This window comes from Salvelinus fontinalis, chromosome 25 (assembly GCF_029448725.1).
Source record: "Salvelinus fontinalis isolate EN_2023a chromosome 25, ASM2944872v1, whole genome shotgun sequence".
Taxonomy (NCBI): domain Eukaryota; kingdom Metazoa; phylum Chordata; class Actinopteri; order Salmoniformes; family Salmonidae; genus Salvelinus; species Salvelinus fontinalis.
This window is the reverse complement of record NC_074689.1, coordinates 24175110-24195846: the sequence shown is the minus strand read 5'-3', so window position 1 is coordinate 24195846 and position 20737 is coordinate 24175110. Positions and strand designations below refer to the sequence as shown.

General features: G+C 42.1%; 1 protein-coding gene across 1 annotated transcript in view; it reads left to right on the top strand.

Moving 5' to 3' along the window:
• Positions 1–13974: 13974 nt before the first annotated feature.
• The window catches only part of LOC129823005 (reversion-inducing cysteine-rich protein with Kazal motifs-like), a 106714-nt gene continuing 99951 nt past the window's right edge, over positions 13975–20737 (top strand). The window contains exon 1 of the mRNA XM_055881658.1: positions 13975–14200. Within this exon, the coding sequence (XP_055737633.1) occupies positions 14131–14200 (70 nt within the window). The 5' untranslated portion in view covers positions 13975–14130. The remainder of the gene's footprint in view (positions 14201–20737) is intronic.

The following is a 20737-nucleotide window of genomic DNA, read 5'->3' as shown; positions in this document are numbered from 1 at the left end:
AATATGGATCATCAACCAATCAGCCGTGTGTAGTACATCAAAATCAAATCAAACTTTATTGGTTGCGTACACAGTTTAGCAGATGTTATAACGGGTTCAGCGAAATCCTTATGTTACTAGCTCCTAATAATGCAGTAAAATGGTAAACAAGTACACTTTTTCATTTATATATACAATATACTATATATATATATATATATATAAATTGTCGTAACGAAGCCAATTAACAACCCAGATGGCACTGTAATGGTTATCCAACTGTAATCTATATCAATTGCAAAAGTATGTGGACACCTGTTCGTCGAACATCTCATTCCAAAATCATTGGCATTAATATGGAGTTGACCCCCCCCCCCCCCCCTTTGCTGCTATAACAGTCTCCACTCTTCTGGGAAGGCTTTCCACTAGATGTTGGAACATTGCTGCAGGGACTTGCTTCCATTCAGTCACAAGAACGTCAGTGAGGTCAGGTACTGATGTTGGGTGATTAGGCCTGGCTCGTAGTCGGCGTTCCAATTCATCCCAAAGGTGTTTCATGGGGTTGAAATCAGGGCTCTGTGCAGGCCAGCCAAGTTCTTCCACACCGACCTCAACAAACCATTTCTGTATGGACCTCGCGTTGTGCATGGGGGCATTATCATGCTGAAACAGGAAAGGGTCTTCCCCAAACTGTTGCCACAAAGTTGGAAGCACAGAATTGTCTAGAATGTAATTGTATGCTGTAGCATTAAAATATTTCCCTTCACTGGAACTAAAGGGCCTTGCCCGAACCATGACAAACAGCCCCAGACCATTATTCATCCTCCACCAAACTTTACAGTTGGAACTGTGCATTGGGGCAAGTAGCGTTCTCCTGGCATCCGCCAAACCCAGATTTGTCTGTCGGACTGCCAGATGGTGAAGAGTAATTAATCACTCCAGAGAACGCGTTTCCACTGCTCCAGAGACCAATGGCGGCGAGCTTTACAACACTCCAGTCGACGCTTGGCATTGCGCATGGTGACCTTAGGCTTGTGTGCAGCTGCTCGGCCATGGAAAACGGTTTTGTGAAGCTCCCGACAAGCAGTTATTGTGCTGACATTGCTTCCAGAGGCAGTTTGGAACTCGGTAGTGAGGACAGATGGTTTTTACGCATTTCAGGACTGAGCGGTCCCGTTCTGTGAGCTTGTGTATATATATTCAGAACCCTTAACTTTTTCCAAATGTTGTTACTTTACAGCCTTATTCTAAAATGTATTACATTGTTTTTTCCCTCATCAATCTACACACAATACCCCATAATGACGTCACAAGTTTTGACATTTTTGCTCGTTTATAAATATAATGGAATTATTACGTTTCCATATGTATTCAGACCCTTTACTCAGTACTTTGTTGAAGCAGCTTTGGCAGTGAATACAGCATCAAGTCTTCTTGGGTATGACACTACAAGCTTGGCACACCTGTATTTGGGGAGTGTCTCCCATTCTTCTCTGCAGATCCTCTCAAGCTCTGTCAGGCTGGATGGGGAGCGTTGCAGCACAGCTATTTTCAGGTCTCTCCAGAGATGTTCGATCGGGTTCAAGTCCGGGCTCTGGCTGTGCCACTCAAGGACATTCAGAGACTTGTCCCAAAGCCACTCCTGCATTGTCTTGGCTGTGTGCTTAGGGTCATTGTCCTGCTGGAAGGTGAGCCTTTGCCCCAGTCTGAGGTTCGCATCACTGTTGAGCAGGTTTTCATCAAGAATCTCTCTGTACTTTGCTCCGTTCATCTTCCTAGATCATGACTAGTCTCCCATTCCCTGCCGCTGAAAAACATCATGGTTCAGAGCATGGTACTGGGAGGCCGGCTAGTGATGACTGTTTAACAGTCTGATAGCCTAGAGATACAGGCTGTTTATCAGTCTCTCGGTCCCAGTTTTTATGCACCTCTACTGTCTACACCTTCTAGATGGTAGCGGGGTGAAATGGCCGTGGCTGAGGTCCTTGATCATATTCTTTGCATTCCCGTGACACTGGGTGCTGTTGATCACCTGATGGGTGTCGACGAACGGTGGTGAATGAACACATAGAGTCATCGGGAAATTAACAGAATATGACGGCCAATGTTCTCTGGTCAGAGGCGATAGGCCTCTGAGTCAATTAGTGATGGTAGTCAATTTGGTGCAAAGACACGACAGTACTGGTGTGGTGGTGTGGAGGCTCAACAGGGTCTTTAGCAATTCCCCCTTACTCCAGTAGTGGGCTTTACAGAGACACAGGCCCTGTTTGAATCCTTCTCCTCTCCTTAATTGGGGAGGACAGGCTCTTGGTATTGATCAGAACGGAATGGTTTCCATGTGTTTGATGCCATTCCATCTGCTCCGTTTTAGACATTATTATGAGCCGTCCTCCCATCAGCAGCCTCCACTGCCTTGAAGTAGTCAGTGATTAGAAATGACTGGACAGGTGACAGCCCTTGCATTCACCTATCCAATATGGCCCATACCTTACCGTAGCATACCTTACTGTAGCATACCTTACCGTATAATACCTTACTGTAGCATACCTTACTGTAGTATACCTTACTGTAGCATACCTTACTGTAGCATACCTTACCGTAGCATACCTTACCGTAGCATACCTTACTATAGCATACCTTACTGTAGCATACCTTACTGTAGCATACCTTACCGTAGCATACCTTACCGTAGCATACCTTACCGTAGCATACCTTACTATAGCATACCTTACTGTAGCATGCCTTACTGTAGCATACCTTACTGTAGCATACCTTACCGTAGCATACCTTACCGTAGCATACCTTACTATAGCATACCTTACTGTAGCATACCTTACTGTAGCATACCTTACCGTAGCATACCTTACCGTAGCATACCTTACCGTAGCATACCTTACCGTTGCATGCCTTACTGTAGCATGCCTTACTGTAGCATACCTTACTGTAGCATACCTTTCTGTAGCATACCTTACTCTAGCATACCTTACCGTAGCATACCTTACTGTAGCATGCCTTACTGTAGCATGCCTTACTGTAGCATGCCTTACTGTAGCATACCTTACTGTGGCATACCTTTCTGTAGCATACCTTACCGTAGCATACCTTACCGTAGCATAACTTACCGTAGCATGCCTTACTGTAGCATACCTTACTGTAGAATACCTTACCGTAGCATACCTTACCGTAGCATAACTTACCGTAGCATGCCTTACTCTAGCATACTTTACCGTAGCATACCTTACCGTAGCATATCTTACTGTAGCATACCTTACTGTAGCATACCTTTCTGTAGCATACCTTACTCTAGCATACATTCTCTAGCATACCTTACTTCATCATACCTTACTGTAGCATACATTCTCTAGCATACCTTACTTCAGCATACCTTTCTGTAGCATACCTTACTCTAGCATACATTCTCTAGCATACCTTACTTCAGCCTACCTTACTTTAGCATACCTTACTCTAGCATAACTTTCTGTAGCATGCCTTACTGTAGCATTTCTAAACAGTCGGAAAGGGCCTGCTTTGTTTGCATTAGCAGAGAGAATGTGAATATGGCAGGCGCTCCATGCTCATTAAAGGGTAATGTGGGTTATGGCTGGGCTTCACGCGCAGTTTTCTCCCTCTAAATATAGCCGTGACTACTTATTCTGTAATCTCCACCCTGGCGCAGTGAGGGAGAGCGACGATGCTCGGCATACATGTGTAAACCACATTGCCGAATTTGAACTGTTTTGCTGCCTTACTGTTGCCTAAGACTGCGTTTTCAGAGTCAGCCCAATTCAGATATTTTTTTTCCACCAGTTGGTCTTTTTACCATTCAGATCAGCTATGAAAATTAGAGGATGTTAAAAGATCTGATGTTGATTGGTCAAAAGACCAGTTAGTGGAAACAAGAACAGAATTGGGCTGCGTGTGTAAACGCAGCCAGTGTTACACTTTCTTTCAAATAAGTTTTCATTTGTCTTGTGAGTGGGTCATACCACAATAAAAGCTGGGGAAGAGTTTCCTGTTACAACAGTGATTATAATGGAGTACAAGACGTGACCGTGGGGGCTGCAGCAGTTCCAAAGCGTGCTCCCAGCAGTTACAATGGCATAAAATGTGACTCAATCATTGAGTTCCGGCTAATTTAATGGCTGCCCACAAAGTAGAGGGCACTTTATTTTCTGTAGGCAGTTCCTGTGCAGTAGGCCATAAGGACTTTAGTGGTTCTGCACATATTTCTCACTGCTCTGGTTAACACATGCCCCCAGTCCAACACGGCTTACAAAAAGTCTGTAGTATTCTGTATTATCATAAAGTCTATAGTAATCTGCTATTAGAATAAAGTCTGTAGCAATGTGATATTATAATAAAAGTCTGGATTGGTATAAAGACTACTAAAATTACTAAATTAAACATTGGTTTCCTTACCCTGCAAACAGGGGCGGAGCCAGAGGGGTGTCTGGGGTGGCACTGGACACCCCTGACATCTGATTGGCCACCCCGGGTACCACCTCAAAATGTAATTCGCTACTGGCAGAAGAAGAGCATACAGAAGAAGAGCATACAGAAGAAGAAGAAGAGCATACAGAAGAAGAAGAAGAGCATACAGAAGAAAAAGAAGAAGAAGAGCATACAGAAGAAGAAGAAGGGCATACAGAAGAAGAAGAAGAAGAAGAGCATACAGAAGAAGAAGAAGAAGAGCATATAGAAGAAGAAGAAGAAGAGCATACAGAAGAAGAAGAGCATACAGAAGAAGAAGAAGAAGAGCATACAGAAGAAGAAGAAGAGCATATAGAAGAAGAAGAAGAAGAGCATACAGAAGAAGAAGAAGAGCATACAGAAGAAGAAGAGCATACAGAAGAAGAAGAAGAAGAAGAGCATACAGAAGAAGAAGAAGAGCATACAGAAGAAGAAGAAGAAGAGCATACAGAAGAAGAAGAGCATACAGAAGAAGAAGAGCATACAGAAGAAGAAGAAGAAGAAGAGCATACAGAAGAAGAAGAAGAGCATACAGAAGAAGAAGAAGAGCATACAGAAGAAGAAGAAGAAGAGCATACAGAAGAAGAAGAAGAAGAAGAGCATACAGAAGAAGAAGAAGAGCATACAGAAGAAGAAGAAGAGCATACAGAAGAAGAAGAGAGAATATTTTCACATCTCCACGAGCTCTTTTCATGATTGGCGAAAGCATCATATTTGGAGTAAGTTTTAAGGTTTTGTGCTAGTAATATGCGCATATACAGTGCAGTGTCGTAAGTTACAGTATACCAATGTTTAACTAATGTGGGGTAACTAGTAGGCTACAGCTGTCAGTGTTCAGCAAGTTAACATTCAGCAATTTGAAATCCATTAACTCAGTTTGATTTTCGTACTTGAACTCAAAACGAACAATTGTTATTATCAATCTATTAACGTTACTCAAAAGATTACCACAATTTGCAGATAGCCTGTTTGCTATGGTAAAGGTGTTTGAAATTATAGCTAGCTAAGTTACTTATTGCAGAGTAGGGCTAACTATGATCTAACTAGTAACTTAGGCTGGTAGTTGATTTTAAGGTACAGTTATGATGATGGATATTTGTAATTAAGATTGAGATTGGACAAAAAAAATTGGGTAATTGGATGCTTAGATGTAACCATAGACTGTCTTATTTTTGCATAGGGTCAGTTAAACATGAAAAAGAAAGGTAGAGATATTAGACTTCTGTTCCAAAAGGACCCAATGGTAGGCCAGGCCTATACATTAAACTACACATTTTAGTTAGCAGCTGTTAGTATCTAATCTTGTGGATCCCTTAATTATACATTTCCATAGAGATATGACACATTGTTTAACGTGTATTTCAGACATTTCAAGATCCAGAGAAGGTGGTCCTGAACAGCCGTGTTTGAAAACATTTCCCAGAACTCAGCGTGGTACTAGGAAAAGGGCTTTCAACAGCTCCTGGTATAAAGGACAATTCATGGCTTGAATATTAAGTAAATCAAGATTCGACTTATTGTTTCATCTATAGGCATTTTTCTCTGTCTTCCTTCACATCACAGTGCCCAATACACCTGAATCTGCCTTCACATCACAGTGCCCAATACACCTGAATCTGCCTTCACATCACAGTGCCCAATACACCTGAATCTGCCTTCACATCACAGTGCCCAATACACCTGAATCTGCCTTCACATCACAGTGCCCAATACACCTGAATCTGCCTTCACATCACAGTGCCCAATACACCTGAATCTGCCTTCACATCACAGTGCCCAATACACCTGAATCTGCCTTCACATCACAGTGCCCAGTACACCTGAATCTGCCTTCACATCACAGTGCCCAGTACACCTGAATCTGCCTTCACATCACAGTGCCCAATACACCTGAATCTGCCTTCACATCACAGTGCCCAATACACCTGAATCTGCCTTCACATCACAGTGCCCAATACACCTGAATCTGCCTTCACATCACAGTGCCCAATACACCTGAATCTGCCTTCACATCACAGTGCCCAATACACCTGAATCTGCCTTCACATCACAGTGCCCAATACACCTGAATCTGCCTTCACATCACAGTGCCCAATACACCTGAATCTGCCTCCACATCACAGTGCCCAATACACCTGAATCTACCTTCACATCACAGTGCCCAATACACCTGAATCTACCTTCACATCACAGTGCCCAATACACCTGAATCTACCTTCACATCACAGTGCCCAATACACCTGAATCTGCCTTCACATCACAGTGCCCAATACACCTGAATCTGCCTTCACATCACAGTGCCCAATACACCTGAATCTGCCTTCACATCACAGTGCCCAATACACCTGAATCTGCCTTCAGAGTCACAATCAGGTTTTTGTAACTGGAAAAAGGAGCTGTTTTAATGATTCTGGGTTTAAGCTCCAATCGAAGGCAGAGCATCATATCAATGCCATGTATGCTTGGAATCAGCATAAAAGGGCTGCTGACAGCAACTCCTCCATGTTAGATGTCATAAATGAGGACCGGAAAAAGAAAGTGGAGAAAAATTATACTTACATTAAAACAATTGCAGATGTGCTCCTATTAACTGCCACTCAAAATATAGTGCACACAGAGGCCATCGAGAGTCTGATCACTCTCACCACAAGGGTAATTTTTGGACAATTTTAGAAGAAATAGCAAAGCATGACCCTCTCGTAGAGAAAAGGATGAATGCATGTGGCAATGCTAAGTACACAAGCCAACAAATCTAGAAGGAAGTTCTTGAGGGCTGAGCTGAGATGGTACAACGGTAAATAATAAGAGAAAAAGGAAGTGAAGTTTTTAGTGTAATTTCAGATTAAACTAAAGATTTAAAATAACACATGTCTTTAGTTGTGAGGTTCTATGACAACGGGGGCCATCCACAAAAGCTTTTTATACTTTCAGCCAGCTGAAAGCTTAGATGTAACAGGTCTCACAAAAATGATCATTGATTGCCTTGACAAACATGGTCTGGACTATAGAAATAATCTGGTGGGGCAAGGCTATGACGGTGCATCCGTCATGAGCGGAAAGCATTCTGGTGTGTCTGCACGGATTAAAAACAGTGCAAGATTTGCATTTTATGTGCACTGTAATGCACATTGTTTGAATTTGGTTCTTGTCGATGCTGTAAAATCAGTGCCTGAGGCAAGGGCTGTGGATCTAGTAGGTGCCCTTACAGACACATTACAGGACTACAGAAGTGAGGGTTTACTTTGGATAACTATGGAAGGAGGTTGAAGAGATTGCAGAGCACTGCGAAATAAGTGTAAAAACAGTGGGAAGGGACAGACCGTCTACTCTCCTTGACTTGTTGTGTTTCTAGAACCTTTCTAGAACCTTCCATGAGCCCATATTGATGGGCATCAAAATAGTTTTTATTTTTCAAGCCCATTTCTGCTTGATACCTGGTATGTGAAATTGCAGTATGTTTTTTTTGTAAATGTACTTTTTTGTAAATAAACTGCAATTTATGTAACACACAAATGCTATCTTATCTCCTTGGTGCTCGAGCTTTATTTTCTGAAAATCAGAGGTATGGACTCGAGTCACATGACTTGGACTCGAGTCAGACTCGTGTCACAAATATGATGACTTGCAACTCGACTTTGACTTTAACACCAATGACTCGTGACTTGACTTGGACTTGAGCCCTGTGACTCGACCTGAATTGATACCCTCCCCAAGCCCAGATATAAAAAATGATGCTATTAAAAAAGTGTGCAATGCATCAACTCTTCATTTAACAGATTACAGTTTGATTCGGACAGCAGCCAATCAAATTGTGCCAGCTGAGAAAAAGTTGTGCGTGGCAGTGCAGAGGAATGTCGGCGGGTGAATTCAGATGGAGCCCTTGGAAAGATGATACCCCAAATTATTATTTTAGGATATAAATACGACGCTGTATCAACAAAAAACGGATTGCAACTTGCAAAACACGCGGGAAGAAAATTACAGACGGAGGCGCAACAACTTCCAACTTTGTTCGACATTTGAAGCTGCACAAAGAACGGTAAGTCGTGGCTAATATAGCCGACAGCTATATATTTGAATTCTTTACTAGTGTATCATGTAGGCTAACGTAACGTTAAATCAATGAGCCTCTACACACTGCCTGATGTTACTGCTGTTCCTAAAACCATTGACATACGTTAGCCTACTGTAACCACACAGAGAGAGAGAGAGAGAGAGAGAGAGAGAGAGAGAGAGAGAGAGTGTGTGTGTGTGTGTGTGTGTGTGTGTTAAGGTTGGGCGACTGTGTACAAGCCTACATTGCCCGATTGCGATAGTCGATCACTATTGGGGGGGTCTTTCTCGTGGCTACCCATGTATTTCCATGGAAATATAACGTTTATTTGGAAAGTAAGAAATATATAGATATTTTTAAAAGCATTCATGATTTGTGTAAATGTAATATACTAACTATTACTCTTGTTAAAAATACGAAATGGTATTACATTTGGTGAAGAGCACATTATGTTTAGGACTCAAACTCAAAGCTTGGGACTTGACTCGGACTTGCCTGTCTTGACTTGGGACTTGACTCGGACTTGCCTTGGGACTTGACTCGGACTTGCCTGTCTTGACTTGGGACTTGACTCGGACTTGCCTGTTTTGACTTGGGACTTGACTCGGACTTGCCTGTCTTGACTTGGGACTTGGGACTTGAGTGCTCAGACTTGAGACTTACTTGTGACTTGTAAAACAATGACTTGGTCCCACCTCTGCTGAAAATGTTTTGGATGTTCAACACTTATAGACCCAGATTGTATATTCATGAAAACAGAGTGACCCAAGTCTCTCCAGTATGTGAGTACAGTAGTGTGTGTGTGTGAGAGAGAGAGAGAGAGAGAGAGCGAGAGAGCGAGAGAGCGAGAGAGAGAGAGAGAGTGTAAGAGTAAGAAATTGAGCTGCAGTTCCGAGGTAGAGACACTGACTATTCATAGTATGTTAAAGAATTCTAGTGAAGTAACCCTTCTGGACCACACTATCTGCCACATTGAAGAACTCCAGGTTAAGTGAATTATCCCTTCTACCTCTAATCAGAAATCATAGGATTCATTCATGCTCCTTAGATGCCAGGTCAAGGTTACACACTAATTTTCTGTCATGGTCTATGGACCCCGTAAAGTAGCCTTGGCCACCCCATGTATAAAGCTCCAGTTCCACCACTTCCTGTCTGTGGACAAGGTATGACATTCAGCTTTGGTTTTATTTCCCTGGTTACAGGGTAAGCAAACCAACATGTCATTTTGTTATTTGGGTCAACTATCCCTTTAAGTTACAAACGCTATAAAAACTCCCATGGGGGTTGAATTGGTTCCATTTTGTTCATAACTATAACTTTAATTATTACTTTCTATGCCACAAAGTACATTGCCAGTCTACATCACACAATATAGCAGAGTTTATATATGCAGCCCAATTCTGATCTTTTACCCAAGTCTTGGCAAAAGATTTGATCTGACTGGTTAAAAGACCAATAATTGGACAAAAAGTATCTGAATAGGAAAACCTGTGTAAATCAGAATTGTGCTGCCTGTGTGAACGCAGCCAGTGAGGTATTCCAGCCACAGTCTGTAGCCTACTTGAACAGCAACCAAGCTCAGATCTAGTGGGACACAGGTGGCCTATGGTATCTTTGTATAAAATATTCAATAGCTTTTTCAGCATTGGAAACTCCTGGTACTCTTAAAGCACCACTCGAGACCTCATCTCATTCAGTCCTCTCATACGCGGAAAAAGAACCAAACACTTGAATAACAAATAAGGCAATTTACTGGGAAACAATTGCTATTGCTACCCACAAATGATTGATCCATGTCGATTGTGTGCCTGGATAAGACACAGCCAAAACATCTGTCTCTTCATCAGTACGTATTTGTGAGTGCTGTTTGCTTTCTCAGGAATGGGGAAATGTGGGGATTTGTTTCACACCCATACAGGACGCCAGAGATCCAGGCAAGCAGACAGTGTTTCAGAAATAGTATGGTGGTAGAACTGCACGTACAGGTACTCGTACATCATAACACTGTCTAGCAGGTGGTGAAAGGTCTGGAGATTTGCCTGGGGGGAGACTGAGGACTGAATACTGGAGATGGCCATGAGGAGCTGAAAGACAGGCATTTCTCCCTTAACACCTTCAGGTTGATTGATCTCACACGCACACACACACACACACAAATTAGGGAAGTCATTCAACCCAGGGTTCAACTAAAAGACAGTACATACAGTGCAGATATAGGGTTTCACGCTTCGGTTGATTTTATAATTTATGATGTTAATACTTGATATGTTGGATTCGTGTCTCTATCTCAACCAAAAATATAAGTTTAAGAATAGGACTAAATCAAATCAAACTTATTTAAAGTTCAATTTAATTTAGTCCTATTCTTTAACTTAGATTTTTGGTTGAGCTAGAGATGTGAATCCAACATATCAAGTATTAATTTGTAGACAAACTGGAATTAAAGTCAGACTAAGTCAGTGGCACAAAATATAAATCTCCTTCAAATGTTGATATTTGGTTGCATTGGCAACAAAACACAATTCAATATGACTTTTGCAAAATACTATATAGACGTTTAACTTGTCGACAAGTTAACAAATGATATGTTGGATTCATGTCTCCAACTAAACTAAAAATACAAGTTAAAGAATAGTATTAAGCCAGTGTCTCAGATGAAACTATCCAAGCACTAGATACATCTCCTCTAAATGTTGATATTTGGTTGCGTTGTCAACCTAAAACAATTTCATATCACTTTTGTAAGACAGCCTTAATTAACTTTAGGCTATTTACTATCTTACAAACTAATTTACAGTTGAAGTCGGAAGTTTACATACACTTAGACTGGAGTCATCAAAACTAGTTTTTCAACCACTCCAAGATGGTTAAGACATCTACTTTGTGCATGACACAAGTAATTTCTCCAACAATTGTTTACAGACAGATTATTTAACTTTGTAATAATTGTAATAAGGAGTGGACCAAAATGCAGCGTCGTATGATTCCATCCTTTTATTAGGAAGAAAAACCTCAAATCACAAAAAAACAATAAAGCGAACCAACTAAACGACACGTGAAGCTCAGAGTAGTGCTCACAGGCAACTGTACCTAGACAAGATCCCACAAAGCACAAAGGGGAAATGGCTGCCTAAATATGATCCCCAATCAGAGACAACAATAAACAGCTGCCTCTGATTGGGAACCATAACAGGCCAACATAGACATATAAACACCTAGATGACGCCACCCTAGTCACACCCCGACCTAACCAACATAGAGAATAAAAAGCTCTCTATGGTCAGGGCGTGACAATAATTAACTGTATCACAATTCCAGTGGGTCAGAAGTTTACATACACTAAGTTGACTGTGCCATCAAACAGCTTGGAAAATTCCAGAAAATGATGTCATGGCTTTAGAAGCTTCTGATAGGCTAATTGACATCATTTAAGTCAATTGGAGGTGTACCTGTGGATGTATTTCAAGGCCTACCTTCAAACTCAGTGCCTCTTTGCTTGACATCATTGGAAAATCAAAAGAAATCAGCCAAGACCTCAGAAACAAATTGTAGGTCCCCACAAGTCTGATTCATCCTTGGGAGCAATTTCCAAACGCCTGAAGGTACCACGTTCATCTGTACAAACATTAGTACACAAGTATAAACACCATGGGACCACGCAGCCATCATACCGCTCAGGAAGGAGACACGTTCTCTCTCCTAGAAATGAATGTACTTTGGTGCGAAAAGTGCAAATCAATCCCAGAACAACAGCAAAGGACCTTGTGAAGATGCTGGAGGAAACAGTTACAAAAGTATCTATATCCACAGTAAAACGAGTCCTATATCGACATAACGCTCAGCAAGGAAGAAGCCACTGCTCCAAAACCACCAACTGCACATGGGGACAAATATCGTACTTTTTGGAGAAATGTCCTCTGGTCTGGCGAATTAAAAATATAACTGTATGGCCATAATGACAATCGTTATGTTTGGAGGACAAAGGGGGAGGCTTGCAAGCCGAAGAACACCATCCCAACCGTGAAGCATGGGGGTGGCAGCATCATGTTGTGGGGGTGCTTTGCTGCAGGAGGGACTGCTGCACTTAACATAATCGATGGCATCATGAGGCTTGGAAAATGATGTAGATATATTGAAGCAACATCTCAAGACATCAGTCAGGAAGTTAAAGCTTGGTCGCAAATGGATCTTCCAAATGGACAATGACCCCAAGCATACTTCCAAAGTTGTGGCAAAATGGCTTAAGGACAACAAAGTCAAGGTATTGGAGTGGCCATCACAGTGCCCTGACCTCAATCGTATAGAACATTTGTGTGCAGAACTGAAAAAGTGTGTGCGAGCAAGGATTCCTACAAACCTGACTCAGTTACACCAGCTCTGTCAGGAGGAATGGGCCAAAATTCACCCAACAGGAATGGGGGGGGGGGGGGGACATTGACGTTAAACAGTTAGTTTCCTGCAATTCTACACATTTAATGGCATAAACTGAATTCCACCAAACTTTATTTAAACATCAATGGGAATTGTTTATACTAGGTAACCTTGTGCGTGTGTAAATACATGACGTTAATACATGAATCTACCGTATATCTTCATTCAAGAAAAAAACATTTTACTTTTTTTTTTTTTTTTTTAACAACAGAAAGTGCATAAATGCAGGAAACTATTAAATTTAGAAGAATCCCATGGCCATGGCAACGCACAGCAGACTTGACCCAGGCAAGGCATCTGAACTGGGGCCTTTCGTTCAGTCATACGAGCCTTGGGGCCAGGGTAGCAGAGGATGGTTCATCCTCTCAACATTAGCCCCATTGTGAGCGCAGAGCGCCTGGGTGACCGTGCTAAATACACTGTTGTTGTGTTTCATTTCAACATATTATATTTCATTATATCTCCCCTTAATCAGATGTCTCAATATTGCTGACATGGTTGCTTCGCCACGTATAGGCTGTCATCATTGATTTTGATGGTCAAACACATAGCTTCTTTATCTCGTTCACTGTGCTACACATTGTATAGTGTATTGCAGAATGAACGCAGAATGCTTTGCTGGAGAATCATGATGACTTATAGTTCAAACTTTTATATGAAACAATGTGTTGAAAACTCTGTGTGAATGAACAAAGACATTGAAATTGTTTGTCTGTGCAAGAATGAAAGTTAACATTTTATGACGAAAAAGATCACCTTGACTCCAAAATTTTTTTATTTTATTGAACCTTTATTTAACTAGGCAAGTCAGTTTTAAGAACAAATGATTATTTACAATGACGGCCTAAAATAGCCTAATTGGCTGACATCTCTGGATTTCAACTGAAAACATTTTAGGCCATAACACCGCACCCATGCATTAATAACGGGATTATCACACTGTTCTCATGTCACGGTTAACCCGGCCCTCTTGTGACCGGTGGGCTTTTTCCCGTCTGCGCATGCCCAGTATGTTCTGCGTGTGACCATAGGGCCAGAAGTTCTCTTTCTCCGCCGCTGTTCGGCCTGCACATGAGCGGATCATCTGAGAGCCGCAGTCGCTGATGTCGCCGATATAGAAGGTCTCATGGAGCTTGTCAAAGCGGCAGTGTTTTTATTCTCTTTTCCTTCACAATGCACTTTAGGATTTCAATAAGATGTATATGTGTTTTGAGATAGTGACTTTTCTTCTCGCGTTCAACTTCTACGATTTGGTTCTTACTCAGGGTAAGTCTCCTGTTGGGTTTTCTTATTTCGCCTAACGTTACATACAGTAATTGGCCTGTGTGTACTTGTCCAGTATGTAAGTCCATTGTTGTGCTCTCATGTGTTGTAATTGTTTCAAAACATGCAAGCTATATATAATGGTAAAGTTCGCTTAACTGAGAACAAATAATTGTAGGGGACGCAAGTATTCAGTGCGCTGAGTTTTTACTTTTTTATTCTCTCCTACAGTGTAGCCTACAGTCCGTATCTTGCATTATGAGCGACCAACAACCGTTGTACAGATTTATCAACAGAATAGACCATACTTTGTGTTTTCTAACGGTAGCCTACTTTGTATTGGGATAGTGTTTACTCTTATTTTGGAGGAAAATACAGTAAGTCACCTACCATATAGGTTTCCATTGTGAACTTGATATCCGTCATATTTCTCCACATTGTATCACGCAAATGGGGAGGGTCCCTTTACCCGTGATGGACTTAACCAGCCCATAGCGTGTAGCCTATACCGGTGATGGAGCTGTAACCAGCCCATAGCGTGTAGCCTATACCGGTGATGGAGCTGTAACCAGCTCATAGCGTGTAGCCTATGATGGAGCTGTAACCAGCCCATAGCGTGAAGCCTATACCGGTGATGGAGCTGTAACCAGCCCATAGCGTGAAGCCTATACCGGTGATGAAGCTGTAACCAGCTCATAGCGTGTAGCCTATACCGGTGATGGAGCTGTAACCAGCCCATAGCGTGAAGCCTATACCGGTGATGGAGCTGTAACCAGCCCATAGCGTGAAGCCTATACCGGTGATGGAGCTGTAACCAGCCCATAGCGTGTAGCCTATACCGGTGATGGAGCTGTAACCAGCCCATAGCGTGTAGCCTATACCAGTGATGGAGCTGTAACCAGCCCATAGCGTGTAGCCTATACCGGTGATGGAGCTGTAACCAGCCCATAGCGTGTAGCCTATACCGTGATGGAGCTGTAACCAGCCCATAGCGTGTAGCCTATACCGGTGATGGAGCTGTAACCAGCCCATAGCGTGTAGCCTATACCGTGATGGAGCTGTAACCAGCCCATAGCGTGTAGCCTATACCGGTGATGGAGCTGTAACCAGCCCATAGCGTGTAGCCTATACCGTGATGGAGCTGTAACCAGCCCATAGCGTGTAGCCTATACCAGTGATGGAGCTGTAACCAGCCCATAGCGTGTAGCCTATACCGGTGATGGAGCAGTAACCAGCCCATAGCGTGTAGCCTATACCGTGATGGAGCTGTAACCAGCCCATAGCGTGTAGCCTATACCGTGATGGAGCTGTAACCAGCCCATAGCGTGTAGCCTATACCGTGATGGAGCTGTAACCAGCCCATAGCGTGTAGCCTATACCGGTGATGGAGCTGTAACCAGCCCATAGCGTGTAGCCTATACCGTGATGGAGCTGTAACCAGCCCATAGCGTGTAGCCTATACCGGTGATGGAGCTGTAACCAGCCCATAGCGTGTAGCCTATACCGTGATGGAGCTGTAACCAGCCCATAGCGTGTAGCCTATACCGGTGATGGAGCTGTAACCAGCCCATAGCGTGTAACCTATACCAATGATGGAGCTGTAACCAGCCCATAGCGTGTAGCCTATACCGTGATGGAGCTGTAACCAGCCCATAGCGTGTAGCCTATACCGGTGATGGAGCTGTAACCAGCCCATAGCGTGTAGCCTATACCAGTGATGGAGCTGTAACCAGCCCATAGCGTGTAGCCTATACCGTGATGGAGCTGTAACCAGCCCATAGCGTGTAGCCTATACCAGTGATGGAGCTGTAACCAGCCCATAGCGTGTAGCCTATACCGTGATGGAGCTGTAACCAGCCCATAGCGTGTAGCCTATACCGTGATGGAGCTGTAACCAGCCCATAGCGTGTAGCCTATACCGGTGATGGAGCTGTAACCAGCCCATAGCGTGTAGCCTATACCGGCCATGGAACTGTAACATAGTATGTTGTGTTCGTGACATTAAATCATTTAATACGTGTTAACGTTGTTGCTCTTCGGTGAGAATAGCCTGTGTATGAGGCTACAGTAGATGAGTGCTCCTACAAGATTATAGCTAGATAACGTTGACGTTAAATCTCAACGTTTTACTTGTTAGGTAATAATATGGCCAGCATTTGACAGACGAATCAAGTGTATGACAATGATGAGCTGCTGATCCTTCACACCAGGCAATTAGCAAATACAGAGGTGTACTTACACTTGTATTGGTGTTAGACATCTGCCCTTGACTTTGCTTAAGTCATTGAATAAGGCAATTGTATTGTTATTGTATGTATGTTGACATGTGTCACACTTTAACAATGTGTTAAAACCAGTTGGCGCACCCACGTTTCAACATGTAGGCATACAGTAGGCGTACCCTTTAAAAGTTACTCCTCAATATTCATTTGGCCGACATCATTCAACTGATTACTCGATCGTTACGGATGGGGTTAGTTGGCAGCGGCAGCTATTAATTCGCATCTGGCGGTGTGGAGACTTTGATGTTGAGAAAATTGCTGTTTGTCCACATGCGCTCAGGATGTGGATTACTCCGCGTAAATATCGCTTTAAAGTTACTGACACAAGACATCTGTCAACGGTGTGCGTCGAAGATGAAAGAACATCGCTTAGAACTTCAGTTGGGACCAATGTTGTATGTAAAACCTAGATTGCTATTTGCTATGTATTGGCCAATGAAATGTTTTGAAGCCGGTGGGCCATATTGGCACTCCCCAGAAGCAGTCCTCCAGAGGAATGCAATGGAATTCTACAGTATTTCAATTAAATGTTTCAAGGGCAATGCATTTACTATTTAAGTATGTTTGGTTGTAGTGGGGACAGTAACACTGTTACTTAAAAAAATATATGTTTCTATATATATTTTATGTTTAGTTCACATAATATAATTTAAACGTATGCATTAAGGTGTCTGTAATAGAACAAACGGGGCAAAAACAAATGTAGACATCAATAAATTAATTTCTATAGCTTCCAAAATATTTTTAACACCGGTGGGGGAGTGCCAAGATAGAGGTGCAGAAGCTTCAAAACAGTGCCCCTGTCAGTCATCTAGTCTGTATATAAATCATGGTTTGGACCCATATTTGCAAGCTGGCATTATGAAGAGGACAAACACACAGGGCCTTTTTTTTAAGTTCTAAAATGGGAATGATAGCGGCCTCGCACCTTGGGAACATCTGAGCAACTCATTTGATCCCTTCCAGACCACTACACTACCTCAAGATAATGGTTTTCTCATTGTCCAACTCCCTCCGTTACGTCATGTAAAAAATAAAATGTCCCCGGTTAGCTGAAACTATCTCTCCCTTTTCCTTTTAGTTTCTTTTCAAGCATCCGCTATTGAGACTAGTCATTCTTTTTTTTTTTATCTGCAATCAATTTAACCTTTCAAGAGAATCAAAATGGAACTAAGTCCCAGACGTTATTGTGTGTTATCCTCCATGATTTAACAATGGAAATAAGTCCCAGACTTTATTGTGTGTTATCCTCCATGATTTAACAATGGAAATAAGTCCCAGACTTTATTGTGTGTTATCCTCCATGATTTAACAATGGAAATAAGTCCCATACTTTATTGCGTGTTGTTCTCCATGATTTAACTTCTTCAGGATTGTCACGGCAGCCTACCCCCTCTTTTAGTGAAGAGAGGTAAGGCTACCGTGACAAGGATAGGGGGCAGTATTTTCACGTCCGGATGAAAAGCGTGCCCAAAGTAAACTGCCTTTTACTCTGACCCAGAAGCTAGGATATGCATATGCATGGTAGTATTGGATGGGAAACGCTCTAAAGTTTCTAAAACTGTTCAAATAATGTCTGTGAGTATAACAGAACTGATTTAGCAGGCAAAACCCCGAGCACGATCCATCCAGGAATTTGTTTTTTGAGAGCATTGTGTTTTCCAATGCTTTTCTATGGGAAACCTGATTTATTAGGGCCCAGATTGCAGTTCCTATGGCTTCCACTAGATGTCAACAGTCTTTAGAAATTGTTCAATGTTTTTATTTTGAGAAATTAAGAAGTACTCCTATTCTTTCTACGTGTCACTCAGAAGTTCTCTATTCTTTTGGTGCGTGTGAACAAGAGCGTGCTCCATGTTTTTCTTTGGTATTGGAAACTGTTTATCCCGTCTTATATTTTATCGTTTATTTACATTTTAGGGTACACAGGACAGGAGTTTGGATTAGAAACGTTGTTTGAAATGTTTGGACCAAGTTTACAGGTAACTTATTAGATACTTTGTAGTCATGTTGGGCGAGTTGGAACCGGTGTATTTCTGAATCAAACGCGCCAAATAAATTGACATTTTGGGGATATAAAGAAGGAATTTATCGGACAAAACGACCAATCGTTGTGTCACAGACATTTAGGATTGCAAAAAGATGAAGATCTTCAAAGGTAAGGCATTTATTATATCGTTATTTCTGACTTTTGTGTCGCACCTGCCTGGTTAAAAAATGATTTTCATGTTTCTGTATGCAGGGCGCTGTCTTCAGATAATCGCATGGTATGCTTTCACCGTAAAGCCTTTTTGAAATCTGAAGTTAAGGTTTATTTTGATGTATTACACTTATATTTTCGTGAATGTTGAATGTTTATATTTCTGTAGTTTGAATTTGGCGCTCTTCAATTTCACCGGATGTTGTCAAATCTATCCCTCTAACGGGATTGGTGCTTTAAGGGATCCCTTAACTCATGTGCATGTATGGCTTTTTCAAGTTTTATGTGAGCTGGTTTTATAAAATGGTCAAATGAATAAACGAAATTAAAACTAAATCCTCAAAGTAAGGCTGGTTTAGGAACATGAGAGGCAGAATAGAATGGATGGCATTCGTTACCTCAGCATGTTGTGCCATGCTTTTAAAGCCCACAACAAGAAAAACATTTCAAGAATAGGCAATAGGTATCATCATTTTTATGCAATGCGGGAAAAAAATGTGATTATGTAGCCTACCAACGCTATTAACTTGGTGCATGGTTAATGAAATGAAATAATGGTATTTATTTTGATCTGACTCCAAAAATGGTTCATTCGGGAGAGTATAGAGCATGTTTGCAAGAACATTGGTTTTCATTAACATGAATGTATTTCATGTTTCAGATCCGAGACCTAACTGAACAGTTTTCAGGTTATTAGATGAGCAGTTACAAGGCTTGAGACCTCCGGCTCTGTAAAACATCTGTATTTATTTTGACACAAGTTGTTACATTAATAAGGGCTACCATAAATGTCAAGGTGTCACAGTTGCGTGTATAAGTGGCAGGGAAGTCAGGCGCAGGAGAGTCAAATAGAGTGTAGAATGGAGGTTTTTAATTATAGTCCCAGTAATCTGCTCCATAACACTCATAGGACAATATAAAACAAATATGGGTACGATGACCCGTCGCACACCTATACACAATAAACACAACACTTGACAAATAACAATCTCTGACAAAGACATGAGGGGAAACAGAGGGTTAAATACACAATAGGTAATGGATGGGATTGAAAACAGGTGTGTGGGAAGACAAGACAAAACCAATGGAAAATGAAAAATGGATCGATGATGGCTAGAAGACCGGTGACGTCGACCGCCGAACACCGCCCGAACAAGGAGAGGCAACGACTTCGGCAGAAGTCGTGACACAAGGTTACCAAATGAAACCTGACTGCGACCGAGGACTACTACATAGGCATGGCTTCATTTCTGTGCCGACTTCAAAAAGCAATACCTGACCCAGGATCTGTGACTTCAAAGAGCAATACCTGACCCAGGATCTGTGACTTCAAAGAGCAATACCTGATCCAGGATCTGTGACTTCAAAGAGCAATACCTGATCCAGGATCTGTGACTTCAAAGAGCAATACCTGATCCAGGATCTGTACAGACTTGAAAAGGACACACTATTAAACTCCATAGCCATTTGTATAGCAATCAAGGCTGATTTTATAACTCCGCTTATATTACCTCAAAAACAACTGTGTATTACGTTGGCGCTGTTCAATCAATCAATCAAATGTATTTATAAAGTCCTATTTACATCAGCTGATATCTCAAAGTGCTATACAGAAACCCATCCTAAAACCCCAAACAGCAAGCAATGCAGGTGTAGAAGCACAGTGGCTAGGAAAAACTCCCTAGAAAGGCAGGAACCTAGGAAGAAACCTAGAGAGGAACCAGGATCTGAGAGATGGCCAGTCCTCCTCTGGCTGTGCCGGGTGGAGATTATAAGAGCACAAGGCCATTAAGGCCAGATTGTTCTTCAAAATGTTCAAACCTTCATAGATGACCAGCAGGGTCAAATAGTAATCACCGTGGTTGTAGAGAGTGCAACAGGTCAGTACCTCAGGAGTAAATATCAAATTGGCTTTTCATAGCCGAACATTCAGAGGTCGAGACAGCAGGTGCGGTAGAGAGAGTCTACGCAAAAATGTGCGTCCGGTGAACAGGTCAGGGTTCCATAACCGCAGGCAGAACAGTTGAAACTGGAGGAGCAGCACGACCAGGTGGAATG